The following is a 23,139-nucleotide window of genomic DNA, read 5'->3' as shown; positions in this document are numbered from 1 at the left end:
AGTCAGGCAATGCGCTGGATGCCTAAGACAGTCGCTCCGTTGGCGGCCCCGCCCTCCGGACCAGGTCGCGGAAGCGCCGACAGATCTGGAAGGTCCCCGGGGGGCGGGGCCTCTGAGAGGCTTCCGCGCTGAGCTCAGGCAGGGCCGGGTGGCTTGCCTTCCCCCTGGAGCAGAGCCTGGGCTCCACCGCTCCCCTCGGCCCGCGAGGGGATGCAGCTACCCGAAAGTAAGGCTGTCGTTGCTGCGGCTGTGGTGTATATATGTCCTCGAGGCGCGAATCCCTGTCTGCCTTCACGCCTCCCGGCCTCTCGTGGCTCCTCCTCCCGAACTGCCCATCCCATCTGGGGCTGAGAGGGTGGGGGTGCTGAGCGCTGGCCTGGAGCAGAGGCACGGGAGTTCGTCTGGACTCTTGCCTGACTAGCAGCCTGACCTTGGACAAATATTTCAGCTTAGTTATCTCCAGTGCAGTGTGTAGGGTGGTGGTGGGTGTGCTAGAAATACTCTTCAAAGTCTCTTCTGCCGCTGACATCTCATTTCAGGAACCTGGTATCCTCAAGGACAGTTGCCTACTTTTTAAAGGAGGTAACTGTCAGCCTTGTTTTCAAAGAGCAACTAGAATTCTGACCAGAACAAGTCTATCTCTCTTATTTCGACCTGCCAACTATGTTCACTCAAAGAGGTGCTTTTTCCACCTATCTACCTCTTTGAAACTGCAGAGCAGAGACGTTCCCAGTCGTGAAAAATTTGTGAGTGTATGATTTGCTTTCTAGTGTGTGGAAGTGTTTACACATAAATTACGTGTGTCTCCAAACTATAAAGCTCAGTTTACAGGTTTTTAGACTTTAAAAAACCTTCCTTCTGGCAAACTTAAAATTGCTGAGTTCGCCAGTTTATATAAACATTGAAGAACTATGAAATTCAGAAGAGTGTTGCCGAGAAAATGTCTTGATGACGTGTTCAAAAAAGAACAGTTACAGAAAAACTTTACAGTAAAATATCAAGCCTTGTCTAAAGTCAGTGATAAGCCTGAATTCATTGTAAGGTGCTTTTTTGGTTATTTGAAATTTGGGGGAAATTTTTGAAATTTAAAGTGTGGGGAAAAAATTGATTTATTTTATTTATTTTTGACTGCCCTGGGTCTTCCTTGCTGCATGCAGGCTTTCTCTAGTTGCGGTGAGTAGGATCTACGCTAGGGTGGCAGTGTGTGAACTTCTTGTTGGGTACTCCCCTCCTTTAAGAGTATGTGAGCTCAGTAGTTGCAGTTCAGGGACTTAGTTGCTCTGGTATGGGGGATCTTTCCAGACCAAGAATGGAACTGATGTCCCCTCCATTGCAGGGCACAGTTCTTAACCACTGGACTACCAGGGAAGCCTTGAAGTGTGGAAAATTTTAATTTTCAGTATAAAAACTGCGCAAAGAGAATTGTTTAATTTTTCTTAACAAAACAGAAGTACACAAATGTCTGATTTTTCTGTGTTATCTAATGCATTACCGAGTTCATGTAAAAAATGTATCTCTGTAGATAATTATAGTCATTAAAAATAAAATTCACTTTACCATTTTGATTTCTTACTGCATGTATATTTACTGTATTCTCTTTCACTAGCTCTTGAGCCTTTATTATGTTGTTGATTTTAGCAATATATATTACTGTACTTCTGTTTTACAATTTTCTGAATTTGAGATTTTTTTTCTTTTTTTGCCCCTAGGTGAATTATACTTTAATGTACTACAGGTTGTATACTACGGATGGGAACTACTGAAGTTTATAATGTCAAAAACTTTTTTTAGACCAAAGGTATCTTCCACAAAGGTATGATACACTAAAACGGCCATGTGATAGTTGCCCAAAAGGAGTTATGAATTTTTGAATATGTTCCTAATGACTTGTTACTGCAATCAAAGTAACGGTGCCCTGTATTTATTATAATTAGTGATTTAAAGACCTTAATAATAAATTGTGAAACAACTGTGCACTGAAAACACAAACTTAATTTTTTTTAATTTATTTATTTTAATTGGAGGCTAATTACTTTACAATATTGTAGTGGTTTTTGCCATACATTGACATGAATCAGCCATGGGTGTATCTGTGTCCCCCATCCCGAGCCCTACTCCCACCTCCCTCCCCATACCATCCCCCAGGGTTGTCCCAATACACCAGCTTTGAGTGCCCTGTTTCACACGTTAAACTTGGACTGGTGATCTATTTCACATATGGTAATATACATATTTCAATGCTCTTCTCTCAGATCATCCTACCCTCGCCTTCTCCCACAGAGTCCAAAAGTCTGTTCTTTATATCTATGTCTCTTTTGCTGTCTCACATATAGGGTCATCGTTACCATCTTTCTAAAATCCATATATATGCATTAATATACTGTATTGGTGTTTTTCTTTCTGACTTACTTCACTCTGTGTAATAGGCTCCAGTTTCATCCACCTCATTAGAATGAATTCAAATGTATTCTTTTTAATAGCTGAGTAATATTCTATTGTGTATATGTACCAGAACTTCTTATCCATTCATCTGCTGATGGACATCTAGGTTGCTTCCATGTCCTAGCTATTGTAAACATTGCTGTGATGAACATTGGGAATGAAAGAGCAATCGAAGAGAAAGAAATATGTTGTATATGGTATTATAACTTGAAAAGCCCCACCTCTTAGAAATTATGTGGTTCAGTGTACCAGTTCTCAGTAAAGCTGTTGGGTGGGTGGGATGGGTGTCAGACAGTGTACTGGAAGTTATCCATTTTCCTAGTGGTGGATCTGATTGTCCTCTGACTGTAAGTAAACTATTTAACTTTGCTGTTTCTCTTTCTTCTTTTTTTTTTGAGGAAGTTAAATTCACATTTATGTAAGAAATAAAACTTTAAAATGTATGAGTAACATGCATATTGAAGTTGCTAGATCAGAATTACTATTAAGAGTTTTACTACTACTCATATTTTCATGTACCCTATTTTTATAAAGGAAAAGGGCCAAAATTATAGTACCGGTGACAGCCTTTTAAAGAGGAGGAAATGAGAGGAGTAGCTATGACTGAAATTGTTTTCCCCAGAGGTATTCCTTCCTTTACCCTCTGCTGATCATGATCCTAACCTCTGCTTTTATAAGAGGAATGAAGTGTGATTTTGCATTCATAAAATACCTGTAAGCTCTAACTTCCTTCTCCTGAGCCTACTTGCAGTGCCAATCTCTGTTTGTTTTTTTTCTTTCCTTCCCAGCAAGAAGCATTGTGTACTAAATGGTTCACAACTGTGGGTGAGCATTCTTCAAGGAAAATATATCTTGGTTCCCACTTGTTAGCCAGGCAGGGAATTCCAAAAGTCAGGCACTAAACTAGATTTTTCTAGATTTATACTGTTGGAATGTTAAGAAAAAGTTCACTTTTAAAATTAAAATTATTAAATATTTTTTAATAATTAAAAAGACTTCCCTGGTGGCTCAGACGGTAAAGCGTCTGCCTATAACGTGGGAGAATTTTTAATACTCCTAAATATTTTTAGGTTAAAACATTTTGTTTTTACATTTTTCTCTGTGTATCATTCAGTTCAGTTCAGTCGCTCAGTCGTGTCCGACTCTGCGACCCCAAGAATCGCAGCACGCCAGGCCTCCCTGTCCATCTCCAACTCCCAGAGTTCACGCAGACTCACATCCATCGAGTCAATGATGCCATCCAGGCATCTCATCCTCTGTCGTCCCCTTCTCCTCCTGCCCCCAATCCCTCCCAGCATCAGAGTCTTTTCCAGTGAGTCAACTCTTCGCATGAGGTGGCCAAAGTACTGGAGTTTCAGCTTTAGCATCATTCCCTCTAAAGAAATCCCAGGGCTGATCTCCTTTAGAATGGACTGGTTGGATCTCCTTGCAGTCCAAGGGACTCTCAAGAGTCTTCTCCAACACCACAGTTCAAAAGCATCAAGTCTTCGGCACTCAGCTTTCTTCACAGTCCAACTCTCACATCCATACATGACCACTGGAAAAACCATAGCCTTGACTAGACTGACCTTTGTTGGCAAAGTAATGTCTCTGCTTTTCCATATGCTATCCAGGTTGGTCATAACTTTCCTTCCAAGGAGTAAGTGTCTTTTAATTTCATGGCTGCAGTCACCATCTGCAGTGATTTTGGAGCCCTCCAAAAGATGTCTGATGCTGTTTCCACTGTTTCCCCATCTGTTTCCCATGAAGTGATGGGACCAGATGCCATGATCTTCGTTTTTTGAATGTTGAGCTTTTAAGCCAACTTCTTCATTCTCCCTTTTAACTTTCATCAAGAGGCTTTTTAGTTCCTCTTCACTTTCTGCCGTAGGAGTGGTGTCATCAGCATATCTGAGGTTATTGATATTTCTTCCGGCAATCTTGATTCCAGCTTGTGCTTCTTCCAGCCCAGCGTTTCTCAGGATGTACTCTGCATATAAGTTAAATAAGCAGGGTGACACTATACAGCCTTGACGTACTCCTTTTCCTATTTGGAACCAGTCAGTTGTTCCGTGTCCAGTTCTAACTGTTGCTTCCTGACCTGCATATAGGTTTCTCAAGAGGCAGGTCAGGTTGGTCTGATATTCCCATCTCTTTAAGAATTTTCCACAGTTTATTGTGATCCACACAGTCAAAGGCTTTGGCATAGTCAATAAAGCAGAAATAGATGTTTTTCTGGAATTCTCTTACTTTTTCCATGATCCAGCGGATGTTGGCAATTTGATCTCTGGTTCCTCTGCCTTTTCTAAAACCAGCTTGAACACCTGGAAATTCATGGTTCACGTATTGCTGAAGCCTGGCTTGGAGAATTTTGAGCATTACTTTACTAGTGTGTGAGATGAGTGCAATTGTGCAGTAATTTGAGCATTCTTTGGCATTGCCTTTCTTTGGGATTGGAATGAAAACTGACCTTTTCCAGTCCTGTGGCCACTGCTGAGTTTTCCAAATTTGCTGGCATATTGAGTGCAGCACTTTCACAGCATCATCTTTCAGGATTTGAAATAGCTCAACTGTAATTCCATCACCTCCACTAGCTTTGTTCGTAGTGATGATTTCTAAGGCCCACTTGACTTCACATTCCAGGATATCTGGCTCTAGGTGAGTGATCACACCATCGTGATTATCTGGGTTGTGAAGATCTTTTTTGTACAGTTCTGTGTATTCTTGCCACCTCTTGTATCATTATGAAGGATTTTAAAGAAAAGGAAATGGTGGAGGGAAATAGAGAGGTCAGGAGTTTCTATAGACCAGAGGACCGTGAAGTAGAACTCACTGACTTCCCTGCTCTGTTAACCTAGTATCCTTTTTCCTGAACAAATCTGACAGATCATCCTCTCTGGAAAGCCTGATTTCCTTTCAGAAACGTACTAGTTGCTTCATGAGCTGAAGAAAAATATAATCAAGTCACAAATACAGATTATTCATAGCATCGGTATTCTTAGACCTTATCCTCACAAATCTTAAGGTTGATAGGGATTATTTCAATGTATGAAATGGTTCTTAGTTTGTGAATGTATTAATCTGGTCAAGGCAGAAGTGTTACTTTCCTTAGTGCTCTACATGGTTGCCCTTTTCTTTATTCTGTTTTATTTCTTTTTTGATAGGTGATTTTAATATTTGTGTTTCAAGGCTACAAATGAGTTTTAAAAGAATCAGCCTCATCTTTACCCTGAAAGTGAAAGTCACTCAGTTGTATCCAGCTCTTTGCAACCCCATGGACTGTAGCCACCAGGCTTCTCTGTCCATGGGATTCACTAAGCAAAAATACTAAAGTAGATTGTCATTTCCTTCTCCAGGGTTCTTCCAGCGCAGGGATTGAACCTGGGTCTCCTGCATTGCAGGCAGATTCTTTACTCTCTGAGCTACCAGGGAAGCCACCGATCTTTACCCTGGAAAGATTATTATTTATAAAAATAATTGTTTGTACTCTATATTCATTTATATGGCATTTATCCCTGTCATGGTCAAGTAGATAAGTATGCATTTATACTTACTGTGAAGTAGAAAAGTAACATACATAGAGTCAGTTTTATTTAAAGAACTAATTTGTGAGGTTTATTGTCAATGTTGCTAATACAAGAATGTTTTTAATAGAGTAGTTTAGTTACATAGGGAATAGATGCAAAAAAATATAACAGTGTTTATTTATATGGTTTCTTTTTTTCAGGTAACAAACTGGGTAGACCTATCATTTGATGGTTTTTCAGAGACTACAAGCATTTCTGCTGTTACTGCCACATCATTAAGTGTGAATAACGCAAGTCTTAGAAGAAAAAAGGTGCCTTCCACGTTAGAAAGTAGCAGAAATCCAGCTAGCAAAGGAGGAAACCTATCTTCCTCTAAACAGATCTGTGGTCTAGACAATTCAAAAGAATATCTGTCAGAAAATGAACCATGGGTGGATAAATACAAACCAGAAACTCAGGTAATAATTAGCATACAAAGAAGTCTTCATAATTTAGTTTCAGGAAGGAGAGGGATGTGCATTTTTGTTATTATTCATAAAAACCTTTTTGCCTAAATTAATTAGAAAAAATAATAACTTCTAAGTTTTTTTATATTTCCAGTCTTGAATTTTCCCAACAGTTATTCTGAAGATAATACCATTGGTTATTTGTCTTTGATTTAATTTAACCGTTTGATTCAGTTTAATTTAATCAACCCCTAACTGACTTAATCTATTTAATTTTTTGCAAAATGTAAAGTCCCTTCCTATTTATTACCTTACTAAAATGTATTTCAGGATTTTAAAATATTTTATAATTTCAGATGTGCTTCAGATATTCATATGTTGTGGTCAGTTTAACAATAGAATTTTTCCATATGAATATAAAGAGTTAAGTATAATCAAAAAGACTTTTTTATTATGTTACTCATTTGCTAATTTTTTCATTAAAAATGTGTAGAATAATCTGTGCAGTGTATCAAAAATTTTTGAGTTAAAGTGTTTTTATTTTAAACTTGAAAATTTTAGCATGAGCTTGCTGTGCATAAAAAGAAAATTGAAGAAGTTGAAACCTGGTTAAAAGCTGAAGTCTTAGAAAGGCAGCCAAAACAGGTAACTAAATAAGAAATGTTTTTGTTTTTTTTAAGCAGTTTTTATTTATTTATTTTTGTTTCTTTGTTTATTAGTGTTTTGGGAGGCCATGCTGAGTATTTGTGGCTGTGTGGGCGTTTCTCTAGTTGCAGCGACCGGGGCTGCTCTCTAGTTGTGGTGAGAGGGCTTCTCATTGCAGTGCCTGCTCTTGTTGCAGGACACAGGCTATGTGTAGGGCGTGTGGGCTTCAGACCGCAGTAGTTGTGGCTCCTGGGTTGTAGATAGAGCACTAGCTCGGTCGTAGTGGTGCCTGGGCTTGGTTTCTCTGAAGCATATGGGATCTTCCCAACCCAGGGATCGAATCTGTGCCTCCTGCATTGGCAGGTGGATTCTTTACCACTGAGCCACCAGGGAAACCCCGAGAAATGTTTAGCAATACTTGACCTCAGATGTTTCTCTGCCTTATAGTTGGCTGTAGGAAGTTAAAAACTTTCATGTTGATTTTGTACTCGTGAGTCCATCTCACCTGTGGTAGAAAGCTGTCTGACCTTACTACTTCTGCCTCATTAAAAGACTCAAGAGACTTTGAGTTTTCTCCTTTACTTTTATCTCTTTTTCCTTCTTATGTATAAAGCATAGTAAACCATTTGGGTGCCAATATATTTAGCATATCAGATCATCTCACACTGAAGCAAGTAGGCAAGTTACATTCCAGTTTTTACTAAATATAATCTAAATTAATCATTTATTTTACCCAGTAAAATGTTTTTTCTTTCACTTCCTAATTCCATAATTGCCCTTGACTCCCAAGCTAGAATATTCTTTCTCTCTCTTTTTAAACTTTTAAAATTTTGAGATTCTGCAAACATAAAGAAAAATAGAATAGTAAATGAATATTCACAAACCTGTAATATAGCCATCATTTTCCCCCATGCGTATTTTAACATAAAATGTAAACATTTGACATTTAATTCCCTGATAGGATCTAGTGATCCATTCATATTCACATTTTTCCAGTTGTCCTCAAAATGTCTTTTATATCTGGTTTCTTAAAAGCAGTGCATGATCAAGGACCATCCATTACATTTGATTATTATATCTCTTAGGGCTTTAAAATCTAGAACAGTTCCCTTCACCTTCTCCCTGACACTGACTTATTGAAGAGACCAGGGTCTTGTTATCCTGCTGTTTGAAGTTAAATTTGATCGGTAGATTAAGAAGGTGATAGTCAAAACTCTTCATTGTAACTTCCTTTTGCATTTGGCACATAATCTATTGGAAGATGCTTTGGCAGCATATAGGATTTTCTGATAGTCTTTCACCTAAGAGATTTAGTGTCCATTTTCAGCCCTTGTCTGATTAGTAATTTTGTTAAGATTGTGAAATGGTGAATTTTCTCCTTCTATTATTGTTAGTTCTATAATTGTTAGCTGGCACTTTTCTATAAAAATAGATTTCCTCATCACTAACTGGGTTTGCTTAGTTATTAATACCTTTAAATACATTTCCAACTGGAAAGACAGGATAAATTACTTTGAGATGAAGAGTTGGTGTTTTAATTACCTCCAGTGGTAAACAGGTCCTTTTTTGAATCAAGATTCTTTCTGTTGGGTTTGTCGATCTAATCTTTGGTGTAGAGTTAAGAAAATGTACTCAAAATGAATCTTCATTTTCAGCATTGGTATTCCTCTGCTGGCTCATAGAAATCTCTTGTTTCTCCGAGTACCAATTCTTGGGCACTTTCTCAGAAAGCTTTCTCATTGTGTGGTTTGGTCATCTCAACTAAATAGTCTTTATTTTTCAGTGACCACTGTGTTTTATCACTTATCAGTCCTTTTTTTTTTTTTTTTTTAAGTACAAGCATTATTGTGTCTTAAACCTGCACAAGTGTTACTGTTATTGTTTTACCAGTAGGATGACTTAGGTATGTGTGCATGTATATAGGTATTAGTGAAAGTATTTCCTCTACAGTTTGAAAAGCTTCTTCCCTCTAAGAAGTTGTACTTTAACCAGCCATATACTCTTTATTATACAAAACTTTCAATGTCAGTAATTATAAGACATTTTGATTTTTAAAATCCTGGATAATTTCTAGATTTCTCTATGGAAAAGCTAAAAAATTGTTTATTCGCTGAGTTTAATTTTGGAGGCCGACTTCTTTCCTTCAAAATGTAGTAAGTCTATTACAATGTAGGCATTGGGGGGATTAAAAAAGTATTTAGCGTTCTGATAGGAGACTAGCTCCCAATTCTGTTGCTAGAAGCAAAACCTGGTGTGTGGCTGTATCATGTGTCAGAAAACATATGCAACTTTGTTCCATAAGAAAAATGCAGGGCTGCCTTTGTTTGAGCTTTCTCTTCTTTTGAAAAGAAGTAGTTTCCTTAGCAGTAATCAGTTCTCATTAATTGCGTTAGTTACGTTACGTTAAAGTCACTGCAAGCAAAGAATTAGCGAGTCCTGAACCATTGTTCCTATGGGAAATGCAAGATTGGTTCCTTCAAAACCTAATGTTGAAAGAAAACGAAAAACCTAATGGTCACCTCTGGTCACATTTTCATCACTTCTCCATCGATACATAACCTTGTTTTATATGTTTCTGTTTAAAGATACCGTGTTTATTTATTTCAGTTCAGTTCAGTCGCTCAGTCATGTCTGACTCTTTGCGACCCCATGGACTGCAGCACGCCAGGCCTCCCTGTCCATCACCAACTCCCGGAGTTTACTCAGACTCATGTCCATTGAGTCGGTGATGCCTTCCAACCATCTCATCCTCTGTCGTCCCCTTCTCCTTCTGCCCTCAATCTTTCCCAGCATCAGGGTCTTTTCCAATGAGTCAGCTCTTTGCATTAGGTGGCCAAAGTATTGGAGTTTCAGCTTCAGCATGAGTCCTTTCAATGAACACCCAGGACTGATCTCTTTTAAGATGGACTGGTTAGATCTCCTTGCAGTCCAAGGGACTCTCAGGAGTCTTCTCTAACACCACAGTTCAAAAGCATCAATTCTATGGCGCTCAGCTTTCTTTATAGTCCAACTCTCACATCCATACATGACCACTGGAAAATTTTATTTATTTACTTATTTTTTGGCATGCGGGATCTTAGTTCCCTGCCCAGGGATCCAATCAGCATCCATCCCCCTGCAGTGGATACACAGAGTCTTATCCACTCGACCGCCAGGGAAGTCCTCAAGATACCTTATTTAATATGTATTATTACATCATTAACATTAAACTCATGGCCTGTAGAACTATAACTCATAAGGTCTTTCATTTTAAAAAGTTGAACAGGGGAATCCTCTGGTGGTCCACTAAGTTAAGACTTAGTGTTTTCACTGCCAGTGTCCAGGTTCAGTCACTGGTGGGGAAACTAAAATTCAGTAAGCTGCATGGCATGGCAAAAAAAAAAAAAAAAGAATTAAAATGAATAGTGTAACTGGCTCTTCTCTGGGTACAAGTACACATGCCCTTATTTATCATAGTTAATAAAGGTAAACAAGCAAGCAAGGATTACAGCCCACCGTTACATACAAGATATCTTCCCCTGATAATTTTTCAGTTTTAAATTTTTAAACTTTTTTTTTCAATGTGTGAGGGAATGTTACTGGGACCTATAACCTTTAGTCTGTCTTTAGAGTCCTGTCTCTGGTAAATACATTTCTTAAAAAATCTGATATCCAAACTGAGGTCATTCCATAAGAATATTATACTTGTATAATATTGAATGATATAATCCAAAGAGAGGTTGATATTAAGATTGAATATTCTGAGTTCAGGTAACCTCTTAAAAATACTTGTGTCAGACATGACCTCTTTAATCTAGCTGAAGGTGTTTTAATTTGGCTGCTGAATAGTCCTTGGGAGGAACATAGTGCAAGAATTGAGGATACAGTCACTATTTAGGACAGTATGGAGACTGCTTTAAAAATTAGGACTAAAACTACCATTGTTCAGTTGCTCAGTTGTGTCCAACTCCACCGTATGACCATATGATTTTATGATCATATAAACTACCATATGACCCAACAATCCCACTACTAGGCATATACCCTGCTGCTGCTGCTAAGTCACTTCAGTCGTGTCCGACTCTGTGTGACCCCATAGACGGCAGCCCACCCTGAGAAAACCATAATTGGAAAAGACACATGTACCCCATTGTTGATGACAGCACTATTTGCAATAGCTGTGACATGGAAGCAGCCCAGATGGCCATTGACAGATGAATGCATAGAGAAGCTGCGGTACCTATACATAGTGGACTATTACTCAGCCGTAAGAACGGATGCATTTGAATCATTCCTGTTCTAATGAGGTGAATGAACTAGAGCCTATTACACACAGTGAAGTAAGTCAGAGAAAAATACCATATGTTAGTGCATATTTATAGGATCTAGAAAGATGGTACTGATGAACGTATCTGAGGGACAGCGGTGGAGATGCAAACAGAGAACAGACTTGTGAGCACAGCGGGGGAAGAAGAGCATGGGACTAACTGAGAGAGTGGCATTGACATATAAACAGTACCATATGTAAAATTAGATAGCCAGTGGAAATTTGCTGTACGGCACAAGGAGTTCAAATCCAGTGCTCTGAGACAACCTAGAAGGACAGTAGGCGCTGGGAGGTGCAGTAGGGAGGGCGCATATGTATACCTATGGCATATGTATACCTATGGCTGATTGATGTTAACATATGGCAGAAGCCAACAGAATATTGTCAAGCAATTGTCCTCTAGTTAAAAAATTTTTTATAAAGATATTAAGAAAACATGAAGTCCCCCTAACCCCCAGAAAAGAATGGGAAATTATCAGAAGCTGTGCTTAGAAGTTCAGGAAATAAGATTCTTTTATCTATAGCTGGTTTATTCCAGCTAACATTGTGCAGTTAAGTCTGCTTTTATGACTAAATATTTCTAGAGATAATATTTAAGAGTATTAAAACAATATTCTAACATTCCAATGATTTTGATTTTTTTTAATTGATGTTTATATTTGGTTTTAGGGTGGATCTATTTTATTAGTAACAGGACCTCCTGGATGTGGAAAAACAACAACTATAAAAATACTAGCAAAGGAGCATGGTATTCAAGTACAAGAGTGGATTAATCCAGTTTTACCAGAATTCCAAAAAGATGATTTCAAGGAGATATTGAATCCTGGTAAGGTTTGTTGTGAAGGTAGTGGAAATAGTGGGAAAGTCTATGTTTACAGAAGATTTGAAACAAGCCCCTCAGACCCTACTGGGTATGTTTTTGAGAGGAAGGTATGTATTGCTGCTCCTGTACTTGATCGGCATCTGCCCACTACCAGCTGCTTCACAGTCAGAGAAGCAATCACATGAAACTTTATGGGTGCATTTAGGTGCAGAGAGAAGTAACTTTAGGAGAAGGAAGGAAAGGGTCCCTCCAATAAAAGAGGTGGTGCTCAGTTGCCCAGTCATGTCTGACTCAGTGTGACCCCATGGACTGTAGCCCGCCAGGCTCCTCTGTCCATGGGGATTCTCCAGATAAGAGTACTGGAGTGGGTTGCCATGCTCTCCTCTAAGGGATCTTCTTGACCCAGGGATCGAACCCAGGTCTCCTGCACTGCAGGCAGATTCTTCACCATCTAAGCCACCAGGGAAAGCCCTGTGTAGTGTAATATAATGTAATATAACTTCACATATATGCTCATAAACTCCAGCATGATCATTTTTAACTTGCATAGCTTTCTTATTGCTGCTTTAGAGTAACTAGGCTAGGCATATACAAATCACCTAGGCCATTTTGAAGTGCAAGGGTTTCTGTAGAAGGACAATTAGTATTTTAGTGTGGGGTATTCTTTAAGATTCTATTTTTAGGTTCTTCTATAACATCTGTGTATATGCACACCCTTTTGCAGCTACTCCTGGAATTTTTACTACTTTCTAGTAGTAATGTGACTTTTGACAATCTGGAAAGTCTTTATTTACGATCTTCTGTATAAAATATTGCTTCTTGTAGTCCTAATAAGTTTACTAATCAGTCATTCTGTTTTTGTCATTAAAACTTATTAAGGTAAAACTTACTATTTTTGAAAATAGCTCATTTATGATCACACACTTACTGGAAGAGTCTTCATTGTGTAGACAAAGTCATAAATATTTGTACCACTTTAATGATTTTTATACTAACAGCTGTGTTCTGAAATCAAGGTAACTCCATATTACATTTCTTGGTACAGAAGCATTATGCTGCTGTTCACAGTGAGTTTGTCTTTTGAAATGAATATTCTGTTTTAAATTTGAACAGTTTTAAATTAAAAAACAGTCTACAGTATTGTGTGCTACATTATCTTTATGTGTATGTAAAACATATTTTGTAATATTCATTATGTTACGTACTGCTGCTGCTAAGTCACTTCAGTCGTGTCCGACTCTGTGCGACCCCATAGATGGCAGCCCACCAGGCTTCCCCGTCCCTGGGATTCTCCAGGCAAGAACACTGGAGTGGGTTGCCATTTCCTTCTCCAATGCAGGAAAGTGAAAAGGGAAAGTGAAATCACTGTCGGGTCTGACTCCTAGCCACCCCATGGACTGCAGCCTACGAGGCTCCTCCGTCCATGGGATTTTCCAGGCAAGAGTACTGGAGTGGGTTGCCATTGCCTTCTCTGATGTTATGTACATATATGTAATATTGGTATATACATAGTTTATGGAAAATAAGTGTTAAGTATGTTTCTTTTCAGAATCAAGCTTCCATATATTTCCCTACCAGTCTCAGATAGCAATTTTTAAAGAGTTTCTACTAAGAGCAACAAAGTATAACCAACTACAAATGCTTGGAGATGATCTGAGAACTGATAAGAAGATAATTCTAGTTGAAGTAAGGATGACTTTTGAAATTCTGCTGTAACTATTGAATAGACAATCGCAAGATATATCTTATGTGATTGTGACATTAGCTCTGTCCATGGTACTAGTAGTGGTAAAATATAAAGTCTTTGTGTAATAGAATAAACCTAAAGTTTCTTGCATTAAACCTGGATAGAGTAACTATAGGTTGCATGTGTATATATATTATAGGTTAGTGAACTTTAAAAATTTAATGGCCTAAATGTAGAAAGGCAAAAAAATATTTGGAAAATGATGTCTTAGAATATTATAACTTGTAATGACCTGAAGAAATTTGATCTGAAAGTTCCATAGACGCTTATTACTATTTAGGGAATCAGCTAGTTGATGTTTTCAGCTAGTTGATGTTTAATTTCTACAGAAGTTCTGATTATAGTACATTGAATACATAACATTTTTCCCCATTTTGGTAAATATAAGTCTGAAAATAAATTTACATGGGAATAAAACTGAGCTAGTGTTTATCCTTTGTTTTTGGTAGGACTTACCTAACCAGTTTTATCGGGATTCTCATACTTTACATGAAGTTCTGAGGTGAGTTTCAGTGAAGTCTTCTAAAACTCCAAATTAAATGACAGGAGGTTTAAATTTCAGCCTTACTTGCTATCTTTTGTTCTTTTAGGAAGTATGTGCAGATTGGTAGGTGTCCTCTAATATTTATAATCTCTGACAGTCTCAGTGGCGATAATAGTCAAAGGTTACTGTTTCCCAAAGAAATTCAAGAAGAGTGTGCTATTTCAAATATTAGGTAAGAATGAAATTTCTGCTTAAAATATCACGTACATACTGTATTTTTAATCACATAACCACTGTCTTTCTTTATAAAACTTTGACAGTTTCAACCCTGTGGCACCAACAATTATGATGAAGTTTCTTAATCGAATAGTGACAGTAGAAGCTAATAAGGTAAGTTTCTAAACTGATTTTCTTGAACTTTACATTGTCATTATAGAAAGCCAAACTTAAGTGGTATTATACAAACTTGAGGAATTAGAGACATGAGTTATCTCAGTTTTTAAAATTAAAAAAAATGTATTTACACTCCTAAAGCATGTCATTTTAGAAAATGTAGGAAAGACTGATTTTAAAAACCCTTAACCTGGACTTTCCATGCAGTGCAGTGGTTAAGACTCCATGCTTCCACTGCGGGGAGTACAGGTTTGATCCCTGGTTGGGAAACCAAGATCCTACATACCATGCAGCGTGGCCAAAAAATAAAAAATGTAAACATCCTGAACCTTTAATTTTCCTTTGCTTGGCTTAGTGTTCTAATTTGTGTCTATTGTTAAGAAACTATTTCCTGCCATCTTGGTTCATTAATCAGTTCTAATCCAACTCTACTTTTGTCCTGTGTCACTTTTACAGATTTAATAATTTTTTTAAATTATGGAAAAAATACATCATAAGAGTTACCATCTTAGACTTTTTTTCCAGCTTTATTGAGATATAACTGACATATAACATCATGTAAGTTTAAAGTGTATGACACATTGACTTGATAAAACTTATATAATGTAAAATGATCACCACCATAGCATTTTCTAATACCTCCATCATGTCACATAAATTACCTTTTCTTTTTTGTGATGAGAACATTTCAAGATTTTTTTCTCTTAGCAACTTTCAAATATATAATATACACAGTACTATTAACTGTATTTTATATTTGAAATATCGTAACCATTTTTAGCCATCCAGTTCAGTAGTGTTGAGTATACTATCATTGTTCTGAAATAGCTGTTACGTTTAATGCATCATTTTTTTTTAATCTTTCAAATCAAGATGGTGTTAAAGTTAAATTGATAAAACTTCTCCTCTCAGCAGCATGGTTCTAGGTGGACCAGCTGCTATCAATCAACTGGATTTTACGTGAAACATAATTTGTTTTGCAATGCTGGATCACAGGAACTGAGGGAAATCTCCAGGGGAGAGGTTATGTTGAGGATTAAACAAAATAGCGCATGTATGTGGAGCACTTAGCTGAATAAATACAACTATTAATAGTGAAACATTAGAAGCACAGTGAATCCAGTAATAGAGGGAGCAGCTGCTGTGGTGAACTATTATGTCCTTAATTCATATTTTGAAAATATTTAGTGGTGTGTGTGTGTGCTAAGTCGCCTCAGTTGTGTCCGACTCCTTGTGACCCTATGGACAGTGGCACACAGGCTCCTCTGTCCATGGGATTCTCCAGGCTAGAATGCTGAAGTGTTGCTGTGTCCTCCTCTAAGGGATCTTCCTGACCCAGTGATTGAACCCATGACCCGTGGAGTTTTTACCTGCTGAGCTACCAGGGAAGCCCATAGTAAATGTGCTTTACCTTAAATAGCTGACCTGTAAGAATGTTATCTCTTAGTCTCCTGCATTGGCAGGCAGGTTCTTTACCACTAGCGCCACCTGGGAAGTCCCATTTGGTGATAAAGAGAAATACAGTTTAATGTCAAGTTAAAAATAACAGGATGCAAAGTTACATGATAATGCTAATAGAAATGATGTTTCAGCCTTTGATATATGTCAGGCCCTATGCAAGGTATTTTTACATACCTGAGCTTATTAAACCCTTACTACAACTATACGAAATTATCTCCATTTTATGGTAAAGAAACTGAACTTTGGAAGGAAATAACTTGAATAATATTCCATGACTATTAAGTGTCAGATGAGTTGGAAGTTTTGTTCTGACTCCAAATTACTATGCTAAAATGAAACATAGATTTGTTAATGACAGCCCAATGCACACATATACATAAACCTATATATACTAAAAAATAACATAAAAATGCTAAGTGTGATTCTGGGTGGTTGAATTACTTACGATTTTTTCCTACATTCTCTACTATAAGCATGATAATTATAAACTATAGTTTTAAATATTAAAAAGTTGAAGAAATAATAAAAAGTCAGCCTCATGTTACTTTATCATGTGACTCACAGTTTTTTTTAAGACTAAGTCATTAAACTGCAAATGGCATTTACTCTAGCAAGTTGTTTTATACTAGTGAAAAGATTACCGTAACCTCTTTGTTACGTATTTAATGTGCTGTGTTTAGTCACTGAGCCATGTCGGCCTTTCTGCCACCCCATGGACTGCAGCCCACCAGGCTCCTCTGTCCATGGGCTTCTCCAGGCAAGAATACTAGAATGGGTTGCCATGCCCCGCTCCACAGGATCTTCCCAACCCAGGGATTGAACCCAGGTCTCCTGCATTGCAGGCAGATTCTTTACCATCTGAGCCACCAGGGAAGCCCAAAAATACTGGAATGGGTAGCCTATCTCTTCTCCAGGGAATCTTCTTGACCCAGCATCAAACCAGAGTCTCCTACATTGCACGTGGAGTTATTACCTACTGAGCTACCAGGGAAGCCCATAGTAAATGTGCTTTACCTTAAATAGTTGAGGTAACATCTAAGAATGTTAGAACTAGTATACTTTTGAAATCATCATTGATATGTTACATCACAGGAGCAGCAGTAACCCCAATATTTAAATATAAATCAAATGTAAATATAAAATCAAATGTTATGATACTGTCTAGGGTCGCCAAGGATGATAACAATAGTATAAGAAGATTAAAGTGAGTTTAATCTCTTTTATTCCATAGCTTTAATAGTTAATTATCTTAAGAAAGAGTATAGACCTCTTATGTGAATGAGTTACAATAAAGAGTGTTAACTATCTTAAGTGTTTAAGTTTAAATAAATGTTTCTGTGTATTTATAGGAAAAAAGATCTTTAGTCTTTTCTGATGTCATTAGGTATATAAAGTGTGGAAGGAACTGCTGATCACACATTTCAGCCACATTTGCTATATTCACTGTAGTTAACATCCGTAGTAGTTTCTTCAGCTCTAAGAATCATGATTTCAAATTATATTTCCTTGCTGGCAAGTAATCCTATCTAAATTTTTTCAAAAACAAGCTACTCCTCCCAAAACAATTTTTAAAGTAAATGTGTTCACAATAAAAATGCTAGAGTTAATCTGGAAGAGAAGGCATGAGCAAGAAAATTTTGTGAGCGTGATAAAGAGAGACTTGCTGTCTAGATATTGGAACATAATATGAGACTATAGAGAGTACAGCAGTGTGATATTAGTGTAGGAATAGACAAATGGAAGAATAAAATGAGAAGACAGCACAGAACTAGATCAGTATGTGTAAATGGAATTTTTTTAATACAAGGAAAGTGGCATTTTACGTCATGAGGGAAAGAGAGTAGACTGTTATGGTTAATAAGTGGTATTGGAACAATTGCATATTCAAACAGAAGAACATAAGATTGTCTCTTTGGTTCATACTATGCAGAAAAATAATTTAAACCTTGATTTAAAATTTAAATACAAAAATTAGAAGAGTATTAGGAAAAAATACTTTGAGTTGGGGGAAAGTCTTCCTAAACAAACAAAAAAAAAACCTGAGAGCCATGGACTTACTTCAGAAAAATGGAAAACTTAGGAAGCCATGGTAAACAAAGATAAAAGATAAACATGGGAATAAAAGACAAATGGATAGTAAACCTGAGAGGTATTCAGGCTTACTAGTAATTAGAGAAAAAGATTGATAAACAGCGTTGCCAAAGATGAGGAAAAATGGACACTTTCACCTACCATTGCTAGGAAAAATAAAACTGGTAAATGTTGCAAACAGTTTGCATGACACTCTACAGAAGTATTCATGCATGTTGGCAAAGGTATATACAGTTGACTCTTGAACTACATGGGTCCACATATATATATGCATTTTTTTCAGTAGTGAATACTACAGTACTACATGACCCATGGTTGGTTGAATCCAAGGAATCAGAACTACAGCTGCAGAGGGTCAACTATAAGTTATACTTGGATTTTTATCTCTGAGAGCGGCTCCTGTCATTAACCCCACACTATACAAGGATCAACTATATATATAGTATGTGTGTATCTATATATAAGGTCTGGAATGGTTGAAAAAAAATGGAAACATGTAAATATCCCTTCACTGATAGAAGTATTAATTTAATTACTGTATACCCATAATTTTTTTTTAATTATATAGATTTAAAGGCACTAACATAGATCATAAAGAATGGAATAATACATATGATCCCCACTTGTGTTTAAAAAATTAACTCTTTGTATATACTTTTAGATACTATATATACTTACAGATATATGGGCACAAAAAATGGTCTGGAAAGGTTCCTGCCAAAATGTTAGCAGTTGTGACAAAGTTGGAATTGTGAAGACTAAAAGTATACTAACTTGCATAAAGAACTTTTAAGATAATTTTCATTAATACAGTTAAAAATATATTGAAAATCATAGCACAGGACTGTTTTTCTGTTTTAAGCAATTTTTACAGGACCTGAAATGGGTTTACCTTTGAGCAATCACATGAATCCAGCCAAAGTCATATTGTCAGTAAACTATTTAAGAATTTCTGAAGGAAAAGAGAGGATAAATTTCTCTTGCCTTATACTTGATCTACCAAGTATGTGAAATGTGATATATCATATACCTTAAAGAACTAGATGCAGTTGTGGTTTTTTAATACTCAACAGACTGTACAATATGGGGAAGACTCCAGTGTAGGGATTTTCATGTAAATTTCAAATTTTCTAGTGTATTTAGTTTTATTGCATTATATTATATTTTGAGGTCTCTGTGTGTATGTGTGTGTGTGTGTGTGTGTGTGTGTGTGTGTGTGTGTGTGTGTGTGTGTGTATAGTGAGAGAGAGAGAGAACGTTAAAATATTATATAGCCTGGTCCAAGTAAAAAAGTAAAACAGTGTTTTATAATCTTGAGGTTTTACTTTATGATGTCATTGACACTTGTGCCTTCATAAGCAGACTATTATTTAACATGTAGGTTTTTTGGCATGCAAATTTGAAAGATTCTGGTATACTTCCATTAAGTTTAGAAAATAGGTTTGGTTTTTGTTTTAGAAAACATATATTTTTAAAATTTTAATTATTTCATTTTAGAATGGAGGAAAAATTGTTGTCCCTGATAAAACTTCTCTAGAGTTTCTCTGTCAAGGATGCTCTGGTGATATCAGAAGTGCAATAAATAGCCTCCAGTTTTCTTCCTCAACAGGTAATTGGGAAAGATACACTCATAGTATTATATAGGTGACTAACTTTTTCTTGTTCATGAAATGAAATTAAATTAAATTAAACATACTTTAACTTGAAATTGATATATACCCACTTGTATTTTTTATTGAGACAAAATAATTATGTATGAATGTGTACATAGACACACCCCTATGAAGGTGTCACCATATATATTTGCATATCTGAGATAAGAGCTTATTTATTTACATAGTTTGCCACTTTACCCTTCAAAGTTAATTTGGAATGAGACTTTCTGGGAAAAAATTCTGGCTCTGCCACTTTTTAGTGACTTAATCATGCAAGTTACTTAGTCTTTACGTGGCTTTATTTTTTCACCTCTTATATGAGCACCTGTCTCATCAAGTTGTGTGAAGAGTAAGTGAGGTAATACAGAGTGTTTATTCCAGGGCTTGACACATACTGAGTTCTCAAATGGCCAACTGTTAATGAGTTTAATATTGGTTTATATATGATACATGTAACAAATATATTTCCACTTATTAAGATACAAAAGGAGTGTAAAGAGATTGCCCCACTAATGGCAGTGAATTAATTTTTATTCTTAATGACCATAATTTACTGCACACAGTCATCATCAGAAAACTTTTAACAGGTGACCTACTCGATGCTTAACATTGAGGGATTGACCTTAAAAAATTAATAGCTCTTTGGTGCTCTCAAAATCCACCTGAAATCTAGTTTCTGTTCACAAGTGTAACCTGTTAACTTAGTTACATCTTTGTTTTTCAAAATAACTTAAAGAATTAGACATTTTAACTCAACCAAAACCAAAATTCTGCTTCTTCCTATAGAAACATAAATGTAAATTATCCTTAGGTTCACTACTAGAATTAGGAGTGGGTCAGTTTGAGATCCTGACTTCCATTTATAATGTTTCAGAAGGAAGAAAATAATAATTTTGGGGTGGGTTAGAAACTGTATTAGCAGTTGTATTTTTTTTATCTAATTCTCAGACCAGCCTAATGAGGTAGTACTGGGATTCAAACCCAGATCCTGTGTTTCTGCTCTTCCAGTCTGGTTTTCTAAAATCATGCATTCTGAATTTTTAAAAGTAGATTTCCCAGTGAAATTTGAACATGGGCATATTCAGAAGTTGGAGACTGCCCAAATCAGTAAAGAAGTAATATAGAATCATTGTTAAGCAGGGTTTGCAGAACCAGACTGCCCAGATTCAAATCACTTGCTAGCTGATGACCTTAGCCATTTACTTAACCTCTTTATGTCTCATTTCTTTACTCTATATAGTAATCGTTCTTCCTTCATAGAGTTATTGTGAGGACTGAATTGGCTAGTACATACCATGCACCAAGAATAGTACCTTGCCTTTGTGAGAAACCAAGGTAATATAACTATATTAGAGAGTATGTCATTATGTATGTGAAAATTTGAAATGTGTCAAGTCATATTTATTTTTATTGTTGCAGTGTTTATTATGTATTTGACACACATACACAAAACCTAAGGAGAAAAATTAATTGTATAGATTTAGCTTACTCGAGTAAATAGTTCTGGTGGGACTACATAATTTCAGTCACTGAAGATTAAATCTAGCTCATGACATACTTTTAGATGACATTTTAGTAGTTTAGTAACTGAAAGAGGACTCTGAGTCAGTTTGTATACCTCATTATTAGAAAAGCATTTAAACTAGAATACTTAGTGTGACTATATCTGAAATGTTCTGTTTTACTTTGCATGTTTTAATTTTATTTTAAATATTGTTTCTTTGGTGTATATTATTTAGGAAAGAACAATTTACGGCCAAGGAAAAAAGGAATGTCTTCCTTAAAATCAGATGCTGTGCTATCAAAATCAAAACGAAGACAAAAACCTGATAGGATATTTGAAAATCAGGAGGTCCAAGCTATTGGTGGCAAAGATATTTCCCTCTTTCTCTTCAGAGCTTTGGGGAAAATACTATATTGTAAACGTAAGAAAACATTATTCATTTTTAAAAAATATCTTATTATCTTAATTAAATTTTAATTATGTTAATTAAAATTTTAAAACCCCATTTTTCAGAATGTCATGTATTTGGTTCAGTTTCAAGAAAGAGCTAAGATAGGTCAGATACTATTTGGCATGACGTAAGAAAGACATAGCAGGAAAAGGTACTTACAGTATTTTTGGATTATAAGTGGAATTAAACATAAAAATCAACTATTAAAAGAATCAGCTGTTGAAAAATTTTCAAATGAGAGGTGCTATATAAAGATGGTGGTATTTTTTAATAATTCCAGATTTTTTTTTTGTAGGAGCACCTGTAACAGAAGTAGACTCACCTCGACTACCTTCTCATTTATCAGAGTATGACCGGGATACACTGCTTGTTCAACCTGAGGTAAAGTCTTTAATAACACCTAGTACTATTTACACAATATATTCTATTTACATTTGTGTCCATATAAATTTGACCAGTGAATTTTTACTAAAATTATATAAACTTTTTTTTTAATAGGAAGTAGTAGAAATGTCACACATGCCAGGAGAGTTATTTAATTTATATCTTCACCAGAACTATGTAGATTTCTTCACGGAAGTGGATGATCTTGTGAGAGCCAGTGAATTTCTGAGTTTTGCGGATATCCTCAGTGGTGACTGGAGTGTAAGACTTAAGTGTTTTTGTTTATGACTATTTCCTCAGAACTGAGAAAGAAAGTTTACTTTTATTCATACTTATGTGACATTATTTTAATTAACTTTTTAATAACTATGACAAAATAAATTTCATGCAACCAGTGTTTGCAGTAAAATTTCTGCAGTGAATCTGCTTTTTCTATGTTAATATAGCACTAATTTTTTCTAAAGTTATTTTCTGATAATAAAGCTAATACATAGTTGGAAAATTTGACAAATTGAAAAGTAGATTGAAAGGAAGGAATGTGCTACTTTCTTTTCATTTTTTCTTTTGGCCATATCATGTGACATGTGGGATCTTAGTCCCCTGACCAGGGAATGCCCTGTACTACTTTGTTTGCTTTCTGATAGGTTTTAAATTTATTTATTTAAGATTTGAAATTATTCATTATAAAGCTTGTAATTTTTCTTAGCATTTTAACTTTGCTCTGACTGGTATAGTAGTCACTAGACACATATGGCTATTTAAGTGAAATTAAAAATTCAGTTCCCTGGTCATGCTAGCCAT

General features: G+C 36.2%; 1 protein-coding gene across 5 annotated transcripts in view; it reads left to right on the top strand.

The window, feature by feature from the left end:
• Positions 101–23,139, top strand: part of RAD17 (RAD17 checkpoint clamp loader component) — a 35,604-nt gene continuing 12,565 nt past the window's right edge. For 2 of the 5 annotated variants that reach the window (XM_005694599.3, XM_013972749.2), the window contains exons 1-13: positions 101–226; positions 1,710–1,813; positions 6,149–6,406; positions 6,956–7,039; positions 12,015–12,171; positions 13,718–13,854; positions 14,365–14,417; positions 14,506–14,631; positions 14,720–14,789; positions 19,842–19,953; positions 21,739–21,924; positions 22,250–22,335; positions 22,453–22,599. In XM_005694599.3, the coding sequence (XP_005694656.2) occupies positions 211–226; positions 1,710–1,813; positions 6,149–6,406; positions 6,956–7,039; positions 12,015–12,171; positions 13,718–13,854; positions 14,365–14,417; positions 14,506–14,631; positions 14,720–14,789; positions 19,842–19,953; positions 21,739–21,924; positions 22,250–22,335; positions 22,453–22,599 (1,536 nt within the window). In that variant the 5' untranslated portion in view covers positions 101–210. Of the gene's footprint in view, positions 227–280; positions 583–608; positions 747–1,709; positions 1,814–6,148; positions 6,407–6,955; positions 7,040–12,014; positions 12,172–13,717; positions 13,855–14,364; positions 14,418–14,505; positions 14,632–14,719; positions 14,790–19,841; positions 19,954–21,738; positions 21,925–22,249; positions 22,336–22,452; positions 22,600–23,139 lie in introns of those variants that run through there. The other 3 variants (XM_013972746.2, XM_018065607.1, XM_018065608.1) reach the window with 3 other exon arrangements.

Source organism: Capra hircus, chromosome 20, assembly GCF_001704415.2.
Source record: "Capra hircus breed San Clemente chromosome 20, ASM170441v1, whole genome shotgun sequence".
NCBI classification, from domain to species: Eukaryota; Metazoa; Chordata; class Mammalia; order Artiodactyla; family Bovidae; genus Capra; species Capra hircus.
This window is presented reverse-complemented; position numbering and strand designations above follow the sequence as displayed.